The sequence below is a fragment of the Cheilinus undulatus genome, linkage group 10, assembly GCF_018320785.1.
Source record: "Cheilinus undulatus linkage group 10, ASM1832078v1, whole genome shotgun sequence".
NCBI lineage: Eukaryota > Metazoa > Chordata > Actinopteri > Labriformes > Labridae > Cheilinus > Cheilinus undulatus.
Window position 1 is genome coordinate 23649610 of NC_054874.1, and position 22721 is coordinate 23672330.

At 39.3% G+C, this 22721-nt stretch overlaps 1 protein-coding gene across 2 annotated transcripts; it reads right to left on the reverse strand.

Moving 5' to 3' along the window:
• Positions 1 to 685: 685 nt before the first annotated feature.
• Positions 686 to 22465, reverse strand: cnot6a (CCR4-NOT transcription complex, subunit 6a). Of its 2 annotated transcripts, none has more exons than XM_041796956.1 (12): positions 22367 to 22465; positions 21157 to 21278; positions 20123 to 20309; positions 19725 to 19810; positions 19527 to 19631; positions 19264 to 19332; positions 14246 to 14403; positions 13425 to 13579; positions 11152 to 11306; positions 6534 to 6767; positions 3999 to 4201; positions 686 to 3808 (listed from the first exon to the last, which is right to left on the reverse strand). In XM_041796956.1, the coding sequence occupies exons 2-12, from the start codon at positions 21266 to 21268 to the stop codon at positions 3593 to 3595; spliced, it is 1680 nt and encodes a 559-aa protein (XP_041652890.1). In that variant the 5' UTR covers positions 21269 to 21278; positions 22367 to 22465; the 3' UTR covers positions 686 to 3592. The 2 variants fall into 2 exon arrangements, with proteins under 2 accessions (XP_041652890.1, XP_041652891.1); XM_041796957.1 differs by having other exon boundaries at positions 22381 to 22442.
• Positions 22466 to 22721: the final 256 nt, after the last annotated feature.

Sequence of the window (22721 nt, forward strand, 5' to 3'; positions counted from 1 at the left end):
TATGAAACACAATGCAACTGTGGAAAAATACAAAGCAGACAGTTTGATCACTTGTTGAGTCTCACAAGGTGATGTAACTCGACTGTGTGATTTGCCAGATTCAGTCAAAAGCCAAAGTCTGTGGTTTAACAAGAGAGAGGGAGATGAAGGGAGGGGGGACAACTGAAGAGAGTAAAGAGTCAAATCAGCGACTATCAATAGTAGCTAGCTAGTGTAACAGATTTAACTTTCACTGTGATGCACAAGAACAAGAGTGAGATGGACTAGCAGTACTCAAAAATCATCACAGGACCAGTCTAACGAACAGCAGCAGATCGTTAGCTTTAGTCTTACAAACACGTCAGAAGAGTTTTCTCTAGCACTGAACTGCAGTCACAAGTAAGACAGCTCTGCTGCCCTAACCTACAGGCACCAGCACTCTCCAGCTAGTGCCTTGCAACATCCAACATAAAGCTGAGAAGTCAGAAAGAACGAAAAAAACAAATGAATATCCCTGTGCTGAAAGTTTTTACTGATACCAATGATGCAGGTGTTTTTTCCTCCAGTTAAGGGCTCAATCCTTCATTCTACGAGGCATCATCAGGAACATTCAACCCATCAAGACAATGTCTCATGATTTCTACAGAGGATTTGGTTTGTGACGGGAGTTTACGGGAAAGAAATAAAAACAATGTAGCAAACATAACACCGTCATAGAATTCATGATTTACACATCAACAACACAATTCAATATCTTTTTAGAAAGGAAACATGAGATACATCTTTTATTCACACTTTACAAAAAAGCTAGCCTTTATATCTACTACAATACTAATGCCATTCAGGAAAAAATCAAACTGGACACATTGGTTTCCATTGGAAAACAAAGAAAAAAAGGTTAAAAAACATGAGGGGGAGAAAAAATGGGACAAGAGACGCTGATCTGGGATCTAAACTTACACTTCCTATTTACTTGCTTCCCTCTTGCTTTTAAAAATGTCATTTTTAACATATACATAAAGATGTGAGATCTTGACTTGCTAACAAGATGGAACAGGGAGTAAGAGGGGCTGCGTCTGAATCTACTAAGTGCTCGTCATCCGTTGTAAGTGTGGAAAAGCATGGCTGTGGAAATAATCATCTCACCACCGTGAGATTTCGCTTGTTTGGGAAGTGTTTGTCTGGCTTTGAGCTCACTGCCCCTCCTCCCTCTTTCATCCATAAACAGAGCTAAGTGGGCCTACCACCTTTTTCCTTAAAGAGGTAGGGGGTCCACAGATGGCACTATAGCTGCAGTGATAAAGGGGTAGAGAACTATACAGAGTGGTTGAGACAAAGAGGTTAAGAGGACACAGCTGGACTAATATAGGATGGGTGGGTAGAGGGTGACGGACAGGCTGAAGGAGATTTCATGGCCAGGGAAGGAGCTATGGGCTGTGTATTTTGAGGGATCTGGGCATGGAGCTGTGCTAAGGTACAAAGAGGGAGTACAACAATTTAGGGAGAGTGGATTTGATACAGACAAGACATCCTACTCGTGTTGTTTAAGGGGAGGAAACAAAAGAGAGGATGGGTGGAGAAAGCATACCTGATTACTAGAGAGCTTGATGAATAGGAAGGATATACACATCATAACATTGTCACAGCTCATAAAAAAGGAAATTAATATTAACAAAAAACAATAAAAGGACATAAAATCTTCACAAATGTCTCAACAGTATTTAAAAATAAAAGGAGAAAAGGTTGTTCAGGCGTTCGTCAAAATGTAAAATAGTGCAAGACGACAACTGCTACAGTGAGGCACAATGTTTTGTTGTACAGGTGGGATTTTTGTGTTGGTCACACATCACTGAATGGAAGTGAGTGTGAGACCTATACATGAACAGATGTGGAGTCACTAGAGGGTCCTATTTTGTCTGGACTGATGGCAGCAGTGTGGATCAATGGCTTTGTTAATGGGAAGCAACAGGCAGAAGATTACTCAAGTGTCTATTTACAATTGCAGCAATGTGCCAGCAAATCAAAACCAAGAGCAGAGAGGGAGGAGGAGAAGAGAACAAAACAATACTGATACATTAATTACAGTTAACCTCTAGGGAGTGCAAAGTAGTGAGTGCGAACGCCTTGAACAACCTCTTCTTACGTCTTTTGTACAAGCTGGTTATATCAATTCATCTTAACATTAACTGGATAAAAATTTAGCCATAGTTTACAATACAATCTTTTCTTCTCAAATCTGATCATAATTTACTCTTAGTACAAAAAACGCCAGAAAACAGGTCTTTTGTGGTTCATATACAATCATGTAAAGACTGAGTCTAGATTTCTATTCTGTACAAACACTTGTGAAAAACCACTGCTTTTCATGTACGGGTTTTATGGCTGGGGAAAGTCACTACTGGCCTTTGAGACAGTGCTACAGATCTGCCTGCAATTTACCTGTGTTGTGTGTGTAAAAAGTGTGTGTGTAAGCTTGCATGTGTGGAGTTCGATGGCAACTCCAGACAGTGAGAGGAATGCTGGTTTTTACTCCTGTGTATCAGCCATTACTCGCTCTCTCTGCCTTAAAAAGCAATCAAAAACAAAGAAAAGATTTTGTAAAAGCCCCTTGACGCTTTGCCCATCAGCCTAAATTCCCCTGCCCCTCGACCAAAAAAACGGTGAGCTCCTAAGCACAACTAGCCTATCAACTATACAAGCTGGGGTGAAAACAGTCAGCAAACAGGATGGTAGCTGCTCTCAGTTTCTCACATTTCACAAATTTACACGTAACACCGCCTATGTGACATGAGGCAGGCGTAGTTCTTGGACGTCTGGTTTCTGAGGCATCTGTGGGTTTGGTAGCTGATGCAGCAGGGGCCAGGGTCGGAGGTGAACACTATCTTGTAGCACCACGGGGAGGCCGTGACCACATAAAAGGCCTCAGCACCACAGAATGACAGCAGGATATTTCACCTCGTACGTGCTGCGCTACATCCACCTCCAGGGATGTTTAACTACCAGCTAAAGCTGCTTTAACCCAGTGACGACATATGTTAGTCTCCTAGAGAGACAGAGAGTAAAACAAGCACAAGCCAATGATGGAGGTCTGAGACTGACAAGTCTGCTGTCTTTGCTGGTTTCAGATTTATACAGGACAGACAGACAGGCAGACCATCAGCTTTTCTGATCAGTATCGTCCCCTTAGCCACTTTTAGGTTTCCTGTTGCTCTTAAAAACCAAACAGTGCCCCGTGTGACAAATCTGAATGAGCTACCATCCCCTCTAGTTTGAAAGACAGAAGCAAAGTGGGTGGGTGGATTTGAGGAGGAAAAAGGGAGTCCAAAACACAAGTTATGATACACAAATGGGACTGAATTTAGCAGTTAAAAAAATAACAAAAAAGAATAAACAGAGAAAGAAAAAAGAAAAATATAGAATATCTATAACATTTTACGAAATCCCTGTCGGCCAGACCTCACTGTACGAATATTTTACAGGTTGTGTTTTTTTTATGTCTTCCTCCTCCGGTGAGGTGGAGGGAAGAGCTGGTAGTGGGAGGGAGGAGGAGGAGGGCTGAAAAAAAAGGGAGAGGCTGTGGTGGCAGCTCCCCTGGTGGTGCGGCAGGGACTCACTACCTGCGTGCAGGCAGATGGAGCCCATTGACCTGGGGGGGCACGTTGGGGAGGAGCAGCTCCAGCTGGGCGAAGAGGGAGAAGTGGTCGGAGGGGATGTGGGGATGTGGGCAGCCGCTGACATTGTTCTCTACAAGCCAGTGGGGGTCCAGGGGGCCCAAGATACCCAGCACGTTCAGGTGAGGCTTGGAGTAGAAAATGTAGTCGATGACACCCTGAGGAGACAAGAAAAAGGGGATTTAACCCCACAGCAAAGTTTAAGGTAAGAATGACTTGAAATGAAGCTAACATACATGGTCATTCCACATCTCCTACTTCTAATGTTTGTCTACTAGAGGTCCATGCACAGTTATTTATTTAAACTGGCTAACAAGCAGGGTTAACTTAAACTGAGCATACAATCACCTTGAAGTCAAAGGTGTAGTTGGTGTAAGGCATCAGGCCGTTCTCATAGGCGCTCTTCAGCTTGAAGCCGTGGGTGATCCTGCCATTGGACGTACTGTTCTTGCCATTGCAGTTGAATTTGGTCAGACAGTCACTGTAACGGAGCTCCTTGAAGTCCTTGTGGGTGCAGTCCACTCCACCAGAACTGAGGTACTCCACGACGCCTGCACGAGAAGCATGCTAATCAGAACCAAGAAAAGTCAAGTGGCCCTTTGAGATCTTAGCAGACCATGCCCAATCTGTTCCTTTGTTACCATAGATACTGCTAAATGGCAATTTATACAGCAAGATATTTCTATACTCCAGGATATGCACACACACAAACAATAAAACCCTAATATGTTTCTTTTATTATTACTCCACACAATTAGCCTTAGCACTCATTGACTTTAATATTTTTGTCATATAAAGGGCTCAGGTAAGGGCCTGTCAACAGCTTGGTGTTTTTGTTCTGGCAGTATCCACAACCTCTGTTTCTGAGCTTTTCTTACCAACATTTATTTTTTGCTAGGTTACAAAACTGTTCACAGAGCTGATACCAGAAGGCTCAAACTTTCTTGATTTCATTTCATTCAACTGCCACAAAAACTACAAGAAAGGCAATAGGCAGTTCCCACTGAGCGCTCCTTTGGCACAGTGTGCTTTTCTTTCTTTCTTTTTTTGTTTGTTTTTTTTCCAATATTAAAAGTTGGAAAGTGTCCCCAAAAAATGACCCATACACACTTTTTGGCACCCTTCTGTAGGGGGGCCAAGCTTACCTACTTACACAATAGAGGTTTGCACTGACGTCACTTTCAGTGTGACACAACTTCTCAGCCAGACTGAGTGGCAAAACATGGTTTTCTGCTTCATGAGGAGTGGGTTAGAATAGAAGAAAAAACAGACTAATATCTGTTTAAATTAGGGACATTCTATACTATTTCCTGGGCCACGGAGATTGATATGTGGCTACAAATTCAGTTTCCTGACATTTATGGTGACCTGATTTCAAGTACACAAAGCAGAACCTGTTCATCAGTTATGAATGTGAAAGTGAATTAATGATGACTTTTTGTGAAAATCAAGCTTTAGATCAGTTGATTCCCCGTATTTCCGTAATTCATATACTTCTTGTAACATTAGCTAGTCTGTATAAAGATCACAGCAGCTTTCAGCTGAAATGAAGCTGATTACTGCTTACTACCTACTGATTTCTGTCACTCATTCTTTGAGTGACAGCCAAAGACACCAGTATCCACCAAATAAGGGTACTGGTGTCTGTGGAAATGCAAACTAATGTGGGATTTGGCATACTGAACAACACCAAACAGTACTCAGCCTGGACCACCTGATGGAAACATGGCTCAACAGACCACGACCATGTAATTATAAACAGATAAAATAAAGTAATTCTGTGGTGTTGCTGCACTATGTTATGTACATGGAATAAAACATTCTGAAAGGGTCTTACTTGTATATGGATAACATCAAAGACCTTAAATGTGAAGTTGGTGGGCAATATGTAAGGACAAATATGTCCTTACATATTGCCTTCAGTTTCTGTTTTACCCATTTTGTTAACTTGTAAATTTTTTACCTTTTGCTTTGCACTTTGGACACCTTACAATAAAGGAAATACTATGGGTAACTATATCAAGTATGGAGTGCATTTCACAATCTGTGACCCTGAGGATTCCATTACCTTAATTTCTCCATGCCAGGAATTTTTCTGAGATTGTGCATTATAAACAAAAATAGTTTTTTTTCTACAATTGCTGTTGGTGGGGTTTCTTTAATTCTAAGAGCTTACTGTGCCATTGTCTGAGCAGATAAAATGCTTTCTTCCTGCAAACCTCTTCACCCATCAGCCCCACTCTCCCCCGATGCTCGTTTTTTTCAATAGCAAGTGTGTGAGACTGAGAGCAGCAGAGATGTGCTGATAAACATCTGCTCACAAGACTCATCAATTTTGAAAGACAATATGCATCTCAAAGTTGATTTAGTTGTTATCGGTTCATTTTTTTCCTGGCCAAAGAAAAAAATGTATTTCAGTTTGGAAAGTTGGTTGTTTCTCCTGATCCTTCCTTAAGTTTTCCTCTTGCAAACTAACTCCCTTATGATCTCCCTAGAAACACTGTCCCTGAGTGGGCTGGACCATCTCTCCTCCTTGGTGGACTATGGTTTAACATGTTTGAAGCGCTGAGTGGCACACTAACATGCTGTCCCATCAGTGTGAACACAGAGCTGAGAACAACAACCCCTTGGGGAATCTGGCTCTACTTGCTTTATAAACCTGTGTTTTAAGCTATATTATTTTTCACAGTGTTTCATATTCCATCTCCAACAACGCTTTAAGAAGTCAGAGCTACCACATATCCCTTTAGGGTGAGTACATCCTTCTGCTCGTGTCATATTTCCTGTCTCTATAATAGTATGGAGCAACTACAGTGAATGCTTAATCTTTAGACAAACTCTGTAGCCAGAGAAACCACGGCACTGTCTGCTCTGCTAACTTACCAGAGTCAGGCAAGGAGTTGAGGTCAGCGCACAGCACCAGTGGAATGGCATTGGTCTCACCAGAGACAGAGGACAACTTGAGGCTGCGTGTGGCCTTGTCCACAATGTTCTTCACCTCCGACAAGAACATCATGGTCTGCACCAGTTTGACGTCAGAGTACTCTGGGTCCCAGTGCATGTGGGCATTGGCTACCAGGAGCAGCTGCTTCTCCATGCCATGGAGAGATTTTCCAGCTGGAAGGAGGAAAAAGTTACCAAGAGAAATTAAAAAAAAAAAAAGTAGTTTAAAAGAGTAGTTTAATAGAAAAAATTTACACTTCTACAACAACAGTTACTATAAACCATCAGTGACAAACTACCATCCTTTGTAGAGTAACTCAGGCTTCACAGTGGACCTCATTTATCAGATGTTGGTTTGACAAACAACAGGGTGTACAGTCATTTCCATGCACAAATTGGCATTTATCAACCTGGATGGATGGAGGATTTGCTCAAATCCTACACTGGGTCTCAGCCCACGTATGCACATTTTCAAATCAGTGTGGACTACAGCTGCTTAATAATATCAAATACCATAATCACAATCACTTTGGTTGACATTGGGATCACAATTATCAAACTTTATTACTGAATGATTTTGGCACACCCGCATCTGCATGAATTTCCAATGCTTAAAAATATGGTTGTTCTTTTGCTTTTTGAGGGGGGGGCCACAACCGTGTAACAAATTCTGCAAGTTATTCTGCTTTGTTTCAGGGCTAACTTCCTAAAACCAGGTTCATTAGGACTGAATCCTTATGCATTTATTCTTAATCAGCTGCTGCCTGTTTCCTATCTTGTTCATCTCTCTCAGCATCACACTATGTGACACAGCGATCGTTAAATCTTGTTTTCATGATCACAGGGAGCTAAAATTGCATTTTAAATTAGAGCTTGATTAATTCCAGCACTTGCATGGACTTGCTGTGCAACAAAACAAATCTGTGTCAAAGAAATATAAAATCATACTGCAGTGCTTCCTCAGACATACACATTGACATTCACACATTTAGAGTTAGATAGTTGGACCAGAAATGATATCTAAAAATGTATTTAACATTACACTACACTGGTCAGCTGATTCCATCATTATTTGTTATTTTTGGTTATTTCTTTCATCGACTTATAAGATCAGAGAGGCTGTTTTTTTATAATAAAATTTTACTTGTGCATGGTAATGTCCCTACGGCTAAGAATGAAGGAGAAAAACTACTAACTGTAATAATTTGAAAAAACTGGACACTCAAGAGAGTGGACTGAAAATACATTTTTAGCTTCTGAAAGTAAATACTTTAGTCCACCGTGACTCCCAGTAAATTTAATGAATGAACCTGGGCTGTATGTTTAACAGCTGGACATCAAGGAACACAGAAAATGTTTTAACATTGGATCACAATCAGTTGACATGTCTGGGTATTTAAATAATCAGTGTGATACTGCTGTGCCCCATGTTTAATTGCTAGGGGTGTGCAGGACATTTCTGGTCATCCAGGTCCTAATGTCTTTCAGGCATGCTTATAGTTTAAATAACTGAGTTATATCATTAGGCTTCATGGATACACACAGTTAGTTATCATCAGCATAATAATGGAAATCTATGGCATGGTTCCTCATCATGTCCCCTAGAGGAAGCATATAAAGAGCAAAAAGAATCAGTCCGAGCACAGAACCGTGAGGGACACCATAGATAACTTTGGTGTGAGTAAAGGACTTACTATTTACATGTACCAACTGATATCAATCTAAGAAATAGGATTTAAACTGGCTTTATGCGACTCTTGTAAATCCAAGTAATTGCTCAAGTTTCTATAACAAGATATGATGGCCAATAGAGGTGGATAAAAAAAAAAAAGGTATATGTTTATATCTATATCTACCTATATATATCTAGATATAGATATCTAGATATATATAGATAGATATAGATAGATACAGATATATAGAGAGAGAGAGAGAAAGAGGGAGAGAGACAAACACACACGTATGTGTGACCCCGCCTCACACCCCCTGCTTCTCCACCGAATTTTCCCCCACAGCTGGTCAGATAAAACATTCCATTATCAAACATTGGCATATTTTACAGAGTGACCTGGCCCTAAAACACATTTGTGAACAAGCCCCCCCTCATCTCCTTCAGAAGAGCCTGCTCCTTCAGAGACAGACTGGCCAACACAATGACACCACCCCCTCACAAAACCACCTGGCTGCCTGCTCCTACCTCCGGTTTCTACAGGTGTGGTCACTGCGTACCCACGACTGGCAAAAGATTCCGCATAAACTCTTTCATAATTGCAGTACCACACACATCATAAACATGCTCAAATGTCCCTGCAGTATGGCTTATTTTGGTCAGACGAAACATCCTCTCAAAGCAAGCACAGAAGAACACAAAGCAGTCATCCGTAACAACAACATGGACTGTGCAATAGCACAACACTACAAACAGGCAAATCCCGGCTCCGCTGCAACTCTCTGCCTCTGGGGCATTGAGAAACTATCTCCCTCCCTGAAGGGTGGTGACATGGTCAACAAGCTCCTCAGGAGGGAGGCATTTTGGATACACACCTTTAACACAGTTGAACCATTTGGACTTAAATAAGAACTCAGCCTCTTGTGTTTTTTGTAATGTGTGCTTTTGTTGCCGAGTACAACTTAACTTCATTAAATGTCGGTCTATGTATATTGTATATATTGTATGTACTTGTTGTAAATGTTCTTGCATTTCTGATTGAATAGAGGGCTAAACATGAGTGCTGTCACAGTATTGGTCCACTCTCATCCCACTCTTAACAACTAATCAGGGTTGAAACTCTGTAATGAGGAGGGCATTAAATTTTTCCAAATCGCACCATTACTGTTTGACTCTGATGAAGACGCAGAGCGCGTCGATAGCCTTCTGCACCCGATTAAACGGCATCAAGTGATTCATGTGCTCAAGTTTCTTCCTTGGATTTTACCTGGTAGATCCATTTAACAAATCTGTATATTTTCTGATGTATTGTTATGCAATTTTCTTGCACTAAATCAACTATCGCTGTATCGTGATACTATCAGTACCATGTATGGTATCGTGAGGTACCCTGTGATTCCCACCCCTAATGGTCAATCGTATCAAAAGCAGCACTAAAATCTAATTAAACAAAGAGAGAGAGAGGCTAATAGTAGATTATTAGGTCACTTTAAATAATGCAGTTTGAGTGCTATGGTGGGTTCTAAATCCTGACAGGAAGTCTTCAAATAGACTGTTAATTTGAAAAATAGTCACTTGGCACTTTCTGTGTCACAAATCTTCTGTGTTGTCTTTTCCTCCATTGTTCCCTGACCCCTCTTTTCTCTCTATCTGATAATTCACTGATAGGTTTCGGCTGTCCTGCTTCTCTTCATTTATGATATCTTTCTCTTTCCTTTTTTAAATATTCTTGGCATTCCACCGGGTCATTTCTCAGTTCCCTGTACTACCTCAATCAATCTGCCCCACTTTTTTTCTTGGCATTTTTATGTTTTATCTCTCCATGGTAAAAAAAACATGATACAACAGAAATAAGAATAATCTATATGTTTATTCAATTCTTTAGCAAAAAAAATGACATCAATTATTTTGTCATTACTGAAAAAATAAGGTAACAGCCATAACTTAACCATATGTTACCATAGTGACTGTTTCGGTTGTGATAATTTTAGCTGATTCTTAACAAAACTCAGCAATGCTAGGCTAAAAATGGCTAGCAATAACAGATTAGAAAAGATGTTCATAAATAAAAATGGTGCATCTATCAATAAAAGCAAAAGCATTTATCTAGTTGCAGAAATGATGTGTTCAGTAGTGCCGGTCTTAAGAAAAACCCTTTGATTTGTCAGATTTTACTTCCGTGCTAATTATGTGGCCTTTAGAAAGAGGAAGTCTGTCTTTATTGTTGGTACAATTTTAGTGTTTGTAGCCACCTATGCCTCCTCTTGTTTTGGTGATGAATTGAAAACATGGGACAGTTGTTTTGATGTATATTTCTTAATTTTACAACAAAACCACAAAATCAATTTGAATAGTTCAACTTCCCTTTACAATAAATCAAAAAGATATATAAACACATTTATAAAAATAATAAAAACATTTAAATAATATTTTCATTCATTGAAATTCAGACATTAAAGTTTGTTTTGTATTGAATAGACCCTAACATGACATTAGTAAGCATCAAGGGTGAGAATATCCAGTTGTTTTTTGAAAGGTGTTTTCTCATATGGGACTGCAATTTGAACCAATTCGGTATAATGACCTATGTAAGGGCGTGTTAATTACATGACAACTGTTTTCAGCAGCTGCATTCATCAATGCCTGGCCATTTGTAGGCCACGACTACGAATGGCATTTTTAATAAATCACACGTGGAGCCTGACATAAGATGATTTCTACACCTGAATCTGCACTTGTTTCTACACCGCACTGATAAAAGAGGGCCACTGAGTTCCAGTCGATTAAATACCAGAAGGGCAAGAAGATCTGAAAGGTAACAGCAGATGTAGAGATGCCATGTATCCTACTAAGAAGAATGTTTTGGAATGGAGAAGATTGTCTACTTACAGGAGACCTCCATCATCTCTTTGCGAACCTCAAGCAGAACGGCTACCCCAATGTTGTCCTTGGTCATCACCCTGTTCAGCATTGCCTCTGAGCCCTCGGAGTTAGCCATGGCCAGCTGGTTGAACTCCACTGTGTGCTTCTGCACTGCGCTGAACCTGGACAGAAAACAGAGGGACACAAACAGAGCTTCACACCAAAGGCTACAAATGGGAGGGAATAAATAAATGAAATTATGATTTCTTTTGTTTGAGATGTGTTGCAAATACACAAACCAAATCAGGTAAGACCTCATGATTTAAAATAAGAAGACATTAACAATAAAAACAAACAGGTATATAGTTTTTTTTTTTTTTACTTTTCCCTAAAATTGGGCATCTTTGTTCATCAAAATACCAGAAATGACATTTCTTTACAGTAAAAGACATACAGAGATAAGAACAGATTATTGTTCAGTAATATATTTTTGTATTTTGAATTTTTCCAAGTGGCTGGATTAAGACAAAAGTGTCCACTTAAGGATGATTCCCCTGCCTAGACAAAATAGAAGTCTTTATTCCCTGCTGCTCTTTGGTTAAAGCTTAAGCCTCTTTTGAAGATGCTTTTTGATACATGCTCAAAACGGTTTTCTTAAATTAAAAGCTTCAGATACAGAGTATGCTGAATTAACCACTTCCAAACACTACAATAATGGAAACAAGCATCAATGTCAAACCCAAAATATTTATTTTCTTTTCAAATAAATTGCTTGGTCTTTTTTGATTATACATTGTTTTTAGTCATTAATAAGACCGATTCAAATTAAGACTGTGTTTTCCTATGCAATTCATAGTTTAACACTTTCAGACTTTTTATAGAGAACAAAGAGTAATAGATAAACTAAAGATCCACAACAACATCATCCTTTTAATTGTGCAGACTTCTCCAATTCTCCCAAAATCTGAGCAGCTATGCCTCAACTCGTCATTTTTGTGATATAGCCCCAGATATCTGTCCTCCAGTAGGGAAGAAACCAGCTAAAGAGGTGTGGTGTATGATTTGGTGGTATCCATTTTTTTTTTTTAAATATCCTTGAGGTTAGGAGATCAGAGATCAGGGCACTTTGCCGTAGCACACAGACAGTGGTGCTGTTGCTAGAAACTGTGACACATTCTCAAGGCATTTATTATAAATGTGTGCTCATTACTCAGCATCGATTTCATAACAGTTATTAAAGCAAAACAGTGGCTACTTTCTAATCAGATAACACTTTATTAATTCCCAGAGGGGAAATTCTGGAATACAGTACTACCATGTTGCCACCCATTCCTAGTTTGGCAAGCTTAAAGCCTTGTCCACACGGAGACGAGCAATACATCAGAGATCGTTTCAGGAAATGTCTGCGTAAGCACAGAATCTGACAAATGTTATGCTTCTTAAAGAAAAAGCCTAATTTGGGATTTCTTTAGAGAAACTCACCTTGTTTGTCAGAATGCTTTTATTCTGTTTTCTGGCTAAGTAATACAGTAATACAACAAAATAAGTCACTTACAGGGAGCTTCACTGAAGTAAAACTTATGAAGAAAGACAGGACTGTGACGACAAGGAGCCGCAGCTAACACGCAACACACACACGAAAGCCAGCACTGTGTGAGCCACAGCTGACAAGCACTACCACCAACAAGTACCTATAATGAAATTGGTATTATACTTTCCATTTTTGTCATATGCAATGTGCACTCCAGCTAAGTACTACAATGGTAGTTGAGCACTCAGCCTACGTTTTTAGTTGTGATTTAGACTCTCAGACCAAGAGTCGCACTGCTGGTCACTTCTCATCTTTTATAAAGAAGTCTTTTAACGTTAACCAGCACCCCCCAGGTCTATCTGCCCAACCATACATCATCGTTTTCTTTAAATGCAGGATTATGAATGGTTAGTAGCGCCGCCAGCCTGATCTATGTCAATATTTACTCTAGCACATTTCCAGCAGTGAAGCAGCTGCTTGCAATGCGCCCTGAATAGGGATGTCTTTGAAATTTCAGGTGCATACATGATGAGGGAGCTGCACTTGCAGCAGTGAATGTGTATGTTTCAAGATTTCATATAGGTCATGCTGGTCCACAGGGTACATCCAACTTTCACACAAAATAAGGTGTTTAAAAACACCTTAAAAATCTGACTTTGAGTTAATCAGATAATGCTACAAGCCAGTGATTCAGAAAATTTAAAAAAAAAGGATTTACAACAAGGTGTTCATGCCATAAGACAATAAATACTAAATTGTGGATACATACTTTTCTGTTTTGTAGAAAATTGCACAACCGTCTACGTGTTTACGGTCCGACTCTGACATAGTCCTGGCTCGTGACTTTGGACTGAAAAACCCGTCGTATCCCTGCTCTTTCAGCTCAGGTAGGAAGAAGCTGTAGTACTGTTCCGTCTCAACTTCCTGTAATCAACACAAAATACGTGTTCAAAATCAGAAAAGGCTGTCACATAAGAGAAAGAGAAAATTCTGGGAATGAGCCTTTCTTGGTGAACACAAAGATGCATTTGTCTGCAAAAGATTCTTTCCAGATTTCTAAGAATGATATATTATTCTTGCTCCATATGACATCATTGACACATCTCATAAGGTATTTTACATGTATTTAGCCACACAATTCAATTGCAAAGAGAGACAGAAACAAATATAAAAACAAATATAAATGCAATTTGAACACATGCTAAATCAGGGACTAGATGATGACCAGAGTGCAGCATCCTTCCACCAAACACCTTAAATAAATTAAAAAAAACAGCTCAATGCTTTCTCTCTCTTTCGTAGCATGGAAAAAGTCCTGACCTATTTAAGTGAAATAAAATCAAAACATCACTGGTCAGTGTTAACAGTTCTCAACAAGCACAGTACTTCACAAAGTGAGCATTTATTGAAGGGTTATTGAACTGTAAAACATTTTACAGTGTTGCTTTGATTGTGTCATATGTGGCCAAAAACATCCTGCTACCAACGCTCAACCACATTTTATCAGTTTTCATAGATTATATTTGGATTTGAAATAAATGTGACATTTTACAAAAACATCCAACACATGCTTTAGCATCCATCTCTCACCTGCAAACTGATGATGTCTGCATTGCAGCCCAGGATCTCCTGCATGATGGATTTCTTCCTGTACTCCCAGTTTAGAGCCCAGGAGGGGCAGTAGCCATATAGCTGTCGTGTGGCGTATTTATCACACAGCACATTGTAGCACATCACAGAAAACAGTGCTGAAGAGAGAAACAGAGGGACGTATCTTTGAAATGAATGGAAGAATTAATAACTTTATTTTGAACAAAAAATAAATATAAAAAAACATCATAAAAGATAACCAAACAAAATCAAAAGGTGTAGGTAGAAGTTAAACTTACACATCTCTTCCCCTTTTTTTCTTTTCTACTCAAATTAATTAAGCAAATCTTCAGATGTCTTCACAGCCAACATACAAATAACTCTATTCACTAACTTGTTCCATAAATAAGCTACAGTAACATGTTATTTCACAATCATTCACTCAGTGCTATCAAAAAATAGAAATATTAATCACAGAACCTTTCATCTACCGTGTACCTGCCAAAAATATATTTTTTGAACAGTTTTTTTAAAAGATCTACAACCAAACCATTCCACATGAAATACACAAACTGTTCTAGTCGTACGTACACACTTTTTTAAAAATTACATTTTCCTCTTACAGCCCCCTTCCCTATCACAAAACATTCTTTGAATGTTGCCTTGAAGTGAGTAACTTCTTGATTATTGCAGTTTCATATTGACCAGATCTGTACATTTTAATGCATGGGAATGTAGAAACAGGGCATTTGAGTGTTCCCTATACCCCCACCTTGTGGTCCATCCAAATTGCTCTTTTTTGAAGTATGCATAATGGTTCTGAGTTGCTTTTGCAAGTGCTGCCCTTAACTTCTGCACAGTAGGATAGATATGGTAAAATCAGGCAAGAATAACTGATATGTAGTGATTTATGGTTCAATATGTGTTTAGTTTTTCCCAGTAGTGAGATGCCCTTGGCCATCTTGGACCAATCACAAATGATTTGAGTTGTCCAGCTGATTTTCTGATTTCAAAATCACACCGAGAAATACAATCTTTCAATATCAACATTGTTAATTAACATCTTTACTGGTACATCTGGGTTACGGTTTCCAAACAAGATACATTTAGCTTTGTTTAAATTTAATGATAATTTATATCAAACCACTGTTTCAGTTTACTCATTTCTGTCAAGACCTCTCCCAAAACCTGCTTGATACTTTCCCCTGAACAAAGAATATTGGTGTCATCTGTAAATAAAACTCATTTCAATTGTTGGACCCCATACAAATCTCAAAAATATAAAAAATACACAACTTCTGACCTGACTCGGATTCTTGGGGGACCCCAACAGCTATGTCTATGCATGTTGATTCGCAATCCCCTATTTGCACAAACTGCTGCCTATTGTTCATATAGCTTTTCACCCACTTTCAATTTCAATGAAATTGTCCAACTTTAACCAGGAAAATATCAAGAAAAATTAACAATTCTTGGTCCATTCGAAGTGTTAGGGTTGAGAGAGGACTTCATCACTGTTGTTGAATGGCTAGCCTGAAAATCTGATGAAAGTTACATCTTATTCTGTAGTACAATCCTCTTCCACTGTGAGATACCTCCATTTTATAATTAGGCAAGACATCCAAAGCCCGTTTTTAATTTCCAACAAGAATCTTTATAAGTCAAAGCTCCACACAAACAGCAGTAACAGCCCTAACCACAAGCAATGTCTGATTTATGCCTCCCCACTTTACCTACCTAGTTTGTAGCTAAGCATGAAACTAGTATTATCATCCCCGTCCACACAGAGAGCCAACCGCATCTTTCATTAAACCATTACGTCACACATGGCATAGCCCACTTAAGCTGCATGCACTGATAGAGCCAAAACAACAATGGCGGGTTACAGGGTTGTGTTCATGCCGCAGAAGCTACAGAGCTCATTATGACTTTTACAGCAAAATCTGATGCTTCTTTACCACCACGGAGGACAGCATACTCCAGATCTTCTTTAATCCACTGCAGAGAACAACTACACCGCTTTCCACATTATCAAGCAAATGACATTTTTCTCTTATTTTCCGAAATATTAATGCAAATGACAGTCGAGAGTATTTTTCAAGTCATCAGCCATAAGAGCATAATTCAAATGTTTTTGAACAAACTTCATAATGATAACAGTTATTTTCTTTAAAATAAAAACCTCAAAATGCACTTTTCCACATCATTTATAGTTGTCAGTGGTTTCATGCTTATGTGGTCATATCCTGAAATGACCCCTTGTTAAAGGAAAACTTTTTCAAATCAAAACGGAAATATATTGTTTTCGTCTCTGTGTGGACAAGGCCTGCAAGAGATTAGTCCACTTGCCAAGGCCATCTAAGACTAAACAAATTCAGCCTGATTCCGGCCCGACTACACCATTGCACCTCATCCTAAAACATTGGTCCCAAACATTAGTGTCAGGAATGAAGAAAATTCTTGCCATTTGACATGATCTCAATGCACCCAAGATGCCATGTGACAAGACTCACATGTCAAAATTTTTCTTGCATCTTTGACTAGTTTCACACCCTGACGCTGGTCAAAAGGACAGCATTTCCTTCCCATCTTTATATAAAGATAAAATTTACCAGATCGAAATTATACAAGTTCCCACCAATTCAATCCATAATTGTTTGTTTTCTTCTGTTCTGAGTAAAAGACCATTTTCACACATATACAGAGCACTTCTGCTTTGACTGACACATTTTGACACGCCTCCCTGACGACCTGTGAACTCGTACAGTCACATAGACGGCAGTGATGACAGTATACGATGAGCATTAGGATCACGTTTGTTGAGTGGTCTGTCTGTTGGCCAAGACCAGGCAAGATTTTTTTGTTGCATAGTCTGACATGGCGCCATTGTATGACAAAAAAATGTGTGACAAAAAAAATGCAAATATAAAATCAGACCTGACTTTAACTCTGCATTAAAACTAGGCACGACACTTTGCTGAGGTTAAACGTAGCAAATTCCTAGTGCCTATTGGGTTTCATTGTAAGTAAAAGCAACAAGTGTCTCCAAGTCTAAATTTCTACTGGTGTGTTGTGCATTTTTTATTTTACATAAGTTAATTCTGGCAAAACTGACTGTTGCTCAACATTTCATAGATTCAACTCCTATATGTTGCTCCTTTTCACAGTCTACACTTTTAAAGAACAGGACAGCTCTGCACAGCTGTGTGGAAACTGTACAACCAACTCAAAGTCTGGCTGTGTAGTTGACAGGCAGCACAAAAAAAGCACTCAAGTACAAGTGCTGTGTAGTGTAAGCACTTTATATGGGCTATGGCACAGGTTCTGTAAGATACAGCACACGAAAATGAATCAGACTTGCTTAATCATTGAAAAACACCAGAAAACTGTGTCCAATATTTCTATTTATTTCAATTTTTTGAAAAAATGTTTGCAAAGTAAAGTAAAATCCAGATTATAGGTTTGACCAACATATAAGCCACAGTCTGTTTTGGGGCCTCTCACAGGGTAAAACAAAGGTTACACTGTCTTCCTGCATGACACTGTGTCTGGTGTTCTTTAACCTGCAGTTTATTTGCATCTGAGCAGCTCTTTTAGTACCAGCTGTTTTTACCACCAAGAGTTTGTCCCTCTGCTAAGCTATAATATGGTAGTTGAGCTCTCAGTCTGCGGTGACTGTTTTGAGGTTCATATGACACATAATCCACAAGTTGCCCTGTACCCCTCCTCTGTTCATTTTTTGTCTTTGATTTTTAATCAAACCAGAATGTCAAACCTTTATGCACTTATCAGTATAGCCCCGTTTTCTTCCATTGAACAATTATGACCTAATTAGGTAAGAAGGTAGTGAAAAGAGGAAGCCAGTCTCCACCTGTCTGGTCTGCACCATTATGTATCACAGCATGTTATGAGCTGTCAAGTGGCAGCTTGCAGTACACAATGAATAGGGGCAAATTTTCAGTTCCACCAGGGAGCATGCAATGTGTGATGATAGCAGCTGCACCCTTAGGCCCTGTCAATATGGAGACGAATTCAGGCGTATATGCAAAAGTTTTTTGTCATATCGGCGTTTCATCCACACGGAAATGGCGTTTTGGGAGACTGTAAACAATACTTTTTGAAAGTGGGTCCCAGAGTGCATAAATCCGTAAACAACTACCATTTCGTCCTCGTATGGACGGCTATCCGCATCTTTCCTGAAACGATTACGTCACACACAGCGTAGCTCCCATAAGGTGCCTGCGTGGGTCCGGCCAAAACAATAATAGCAGACTACACGGTTGTGTTCATGCTGCAGAAGCTACAGAGCTTGTTATGCTTCTTACAGAAAAATCTGATGCTCCTTTACCACCACCGCAAAACGCACACACCATATGTTCTCAAATCCAATGCAGAGAACAACCAGAAGGGCAACTAGAAGAAAGTTTGCGTCAGTTTTCTGTGATGTTCTTCTTCTCTTTTGGCGCATTTCTGTGGCAGCAACACAGCGCCACGTATAGGCTTGACATATGCATTACAGCGTTTTCAGTTGTTTCCAGTGGTTTCATGCTTACGCAGATATTTCCTGAAATGATCCTGTCCCTACGGAAAACTTTTTCTAAACGAAACGGCAACATATCGTTTTCGTCTCCATGCGGACAGGGCCTTAGTTACAACAGCACATGTCATAGCACTTTATATATGGGTGTCTTGGTTGCACCATTATACACAGGGTAGGTGGAAGCTAACTTTTCAGATTAAGAAAAAGCTAATGAAGTATTTCTTATAAACTGGATTTAAACATTCAAAATTTGACTGACTTGAAACACGATTTTGGGTTTAGCCCAGCATTTCTTTACATATGAAAAACAGACCAGGATCTATACCACACTATAAGCTAACATGGATAATTACTTTTTAATAAGCCTATACCTTTTCCCTAAAGAAAAAGAAGGAAGAGATATCTGTAGATGACACTCAGATAAAAAAGCAAACTGATGAGCATCCGCATTGTGTTTATGCTTTGCGACTGTTCTCACCTGAGGGCCGCGTTCGGTCTGGTTCCTGAAGTGAGATCCATGACCGAGCCGGGGGCTGCTCCGTTGGTACTGAGAAAGAGGAAAAAAAGATTCATATGGATAAGGAGATGAATGTGTTTTTGCACAATTATTTTAAAAGAGTTAGAGGCACATAAGCTTACAAAGTTCTTATCCATTTGAATAGCACATTAATACATCTCTCAGAGAAATAAAGTGGCAGTTCAAAATTTCCAGTCATAAAATACCAGAGAGAGGAGACTCACTGCGTTTAATCGCCCCTGCTAGATTGTCTAACAAGTAGTTGAGCAGTCTCCGCGTGCCGTCAGGTTCTTGGTAGAGGCTCATGATTTCTTGTGCAAGTGGGTTTCCTAGTGGAAAAGACGCCAAGGCAAAATTACTGCTACAAGAACAATGGGATATCAAGGCTAAAACAGCTACAAAAACCTTGATAAACCACTCACCTTTTAACCCCAGTGTTTGTAACTGAAATAGTTTCCCCAATTCAAATGGCAGAACCCGCAACTGGTTGTTATTTAAAAGCAGTTCCCTGCAAAGACAGAGGGGAATTTTATGATCAGAAAACAACCTATATGTACTTGCGTTCAACATTTGACTGAATGTTAAGACATTTAATTGATATATTCACAATAGATAGACTTGTAAATTTATAAAAAAAAAAAAAAAAAAAAAATACTGATAAAATGACAGACCAGAAGAAGGACATCATGAAAAATTACCAGTGCCACAAAAAGTGACATCATTGTTTATAAATGATTGGTAAAATAAACAACAATGACAAATGAAACTTCTTTTAATGCTGCTCACTATAAGAAAGAAATGCTGGCCTTGAAGCCCTCACCTGAGAGACACCATGTTGCCGAGCTCTGCCGGCAGGCTCCTGATCTTATTGGATGAGAGATCCAGGTACACCAGGTTGTGTAGTTTGGCAATGTCTGGCGGGATACGTGACAAAGAGTTGTCACTGAGGTGCAGGGCAGTGAGATGGGTGAGAGACCACAGGGCTGTGCTGAGACTCCTTACTCGGCCTGCAGTAGCAGAGGAAGATGGACAGACAGAGTAGAATAAAGTTCCAGTATTACACTTTTGATCACATGGCTGTAGAATAAGTCACTGGTGTGAATGGGTCAGCATGAGTTTACTGATTTTGCAGAGCTAAAAACGTTGACTGATCCTAAATGTCAGTCTATATTAATTCAAGAAATAGTAAACATCAAAAAGACAAATGCTCACACTAAGACAACAATGTTTGTGCAACTAAGCTGTACCTCAAATGTGAAATACATTTTTCAAAGGCTCGTCTTATAGGCTGAAAATTCATGTTAGTGACCAAGAGTAAAAACAATAACCTAATTTCTATCAAAGACAACATTCAACCTTAAGTGATTGATTAGTCAGTAAACATATTTCCTTACAGGCAGTTTGTGAATGAGTAAATCCATTTAGCCTATTTTGAAAGATAAATGTTCAAGATTAATCTGTGCCAACTTGGCTCTGACTAAAATTAGGACACAAGCTTATGAATGCCTAACTTTATTGAAAAAAACTGTATCTCTTTTGCATGTTTTCAAATGTTAGTCCAACCAAACAGCAAAGATGTAACCATAGACAAAACAAAGTTTTTGGCATGTCAAAAAAACAGTATAACAAATTCTTGACTGCATCGAAGTACCAGATTACTAGAGCCAAATTTCATGTTTTAACATTAAGATCTAGTGTTGTGATCCAGTACCTGGGCCCAAAGAGTAAAATGAAAGATCGAAATATAAAACTACATGTCATAGGAAAACCATCATTCAGAGCTCACCCAGCTTCAACACAAGCAAATGAAGACACTTCTTATCCACAAAGTAGAATCTCTGACTAAAAACTCACCGCTGATTTCCAGCTCAGCCCAGTATGACTTCTTCCCGTTGGCTGCCTCCTCGCTGGACATAATTGTGTACATCCGCCTGGGATCTGGCGGGTCATATTTTTCCTTGGGCATTCCTATAACACTACAGAAATTTTAAATAACATGTCAATCAAGACTACAGTAAAAGATATCCCATTTGAGATCAATGGCATGCTTCTGGTGTTACTGAGCTCACACTACAGCTGGAACACGCTGAACTAATGTTTAGGTAATGCGTCTGTTTAACATTAACAGGTAGCTAATTACGTTTGCATGAAAAATCTTAAATAGCTACCGCATGCACACGTGTTTGGGGAGGACATTAAACCCAGTCATTACGAGGAAGTTTTTGATCGAGGAATTGTCAAAGCAGTGCATCGCATCTACCGTTTATAATGCAATGCAATTAACACTTAAACAGCTTACAATGAAAGCTGTGATTTAACGAGTTACATAATAATCAACGGTTAAATCACCGAAGAGCTCTTTGTTAAATTTGGCAAACAGGGTTGTACAGCAACGTAGAGCCTTAATTAGCCAAAGAGTTAAAACACATTTCAACAGTGAGTAATAAAAGCTAACGATAGCTAAAGTTGCTGATTTCTCCTCTAACTGACGCTAGCTCATTAGCCTAGCTTAACCTAAATAGGAGGCTATAAAACTATACATAACAAACGCTAAAAAGCTAACGCTAGCTCACTTGCTAACTCTCTGTATTAAAAATTGGTATCTGAAGTTCGGGACCATTAGCAACTAGCTGACTATAGCTCTGTTAAATTAGCTCTTAACAAAGATGCAAAGTGATATCAAAAGAAACTGAGCAATTGTTGTTTACATAATAGCAAAGCACTGACTTGCGCATTAACACTGGGCCTCGAAACAGCGCATTACTTAGCAACAGCTAGCTAGCTTCTAGTGGCCAGAACAACCAACACTGGAGATAAACAGAGAGCAAACGAGCTTACAAAGCTACACAATGTTGGGTTTGCAAGCATTTGCGAGCTATTTAGCTTAGCATGAGTTAGCTTGCTAGCTAAAAGCTAACAGACCCCAATTATTTGGAGCTGACCGACTTCCTATTAAAACAAGTCCACAGTCGGAAAATTAGCGAAGCGTTTTGAACGTCTGCAATAGTCGATGATAAAGGGAGTGAAACTACTTCATAAACACGAAGAAGGACTCAATTTTTACCTGCAAGAGCATACCAGATAGCGAGGACGACTGCGTGTTCTCTTTTGTTTTCTAGCTACTTCTCGCCCGTTTCCGCTGCTGTATCATGGCGACTGTAAGGATTTTTTTCCCTCTGGCGATAACAGCGCTTCATCCGATTGGTCAGCGCGTAGACGGTCCAACCAGCTGTTGAGCCAGAGTAAATAAAACCCCTAAGTGATGATTGACTGCCATAATATGGATGATTAGGAAACCACACTTAAATTTGATGTGTATTGTTTAGAATTTGTGCAGTTAGCAGCAATATACCTATTACCCATGGCTGCCTCTTCAATCAAAACACAAGTATTGTGAATGCATCTTTGTAGAGGTAGGA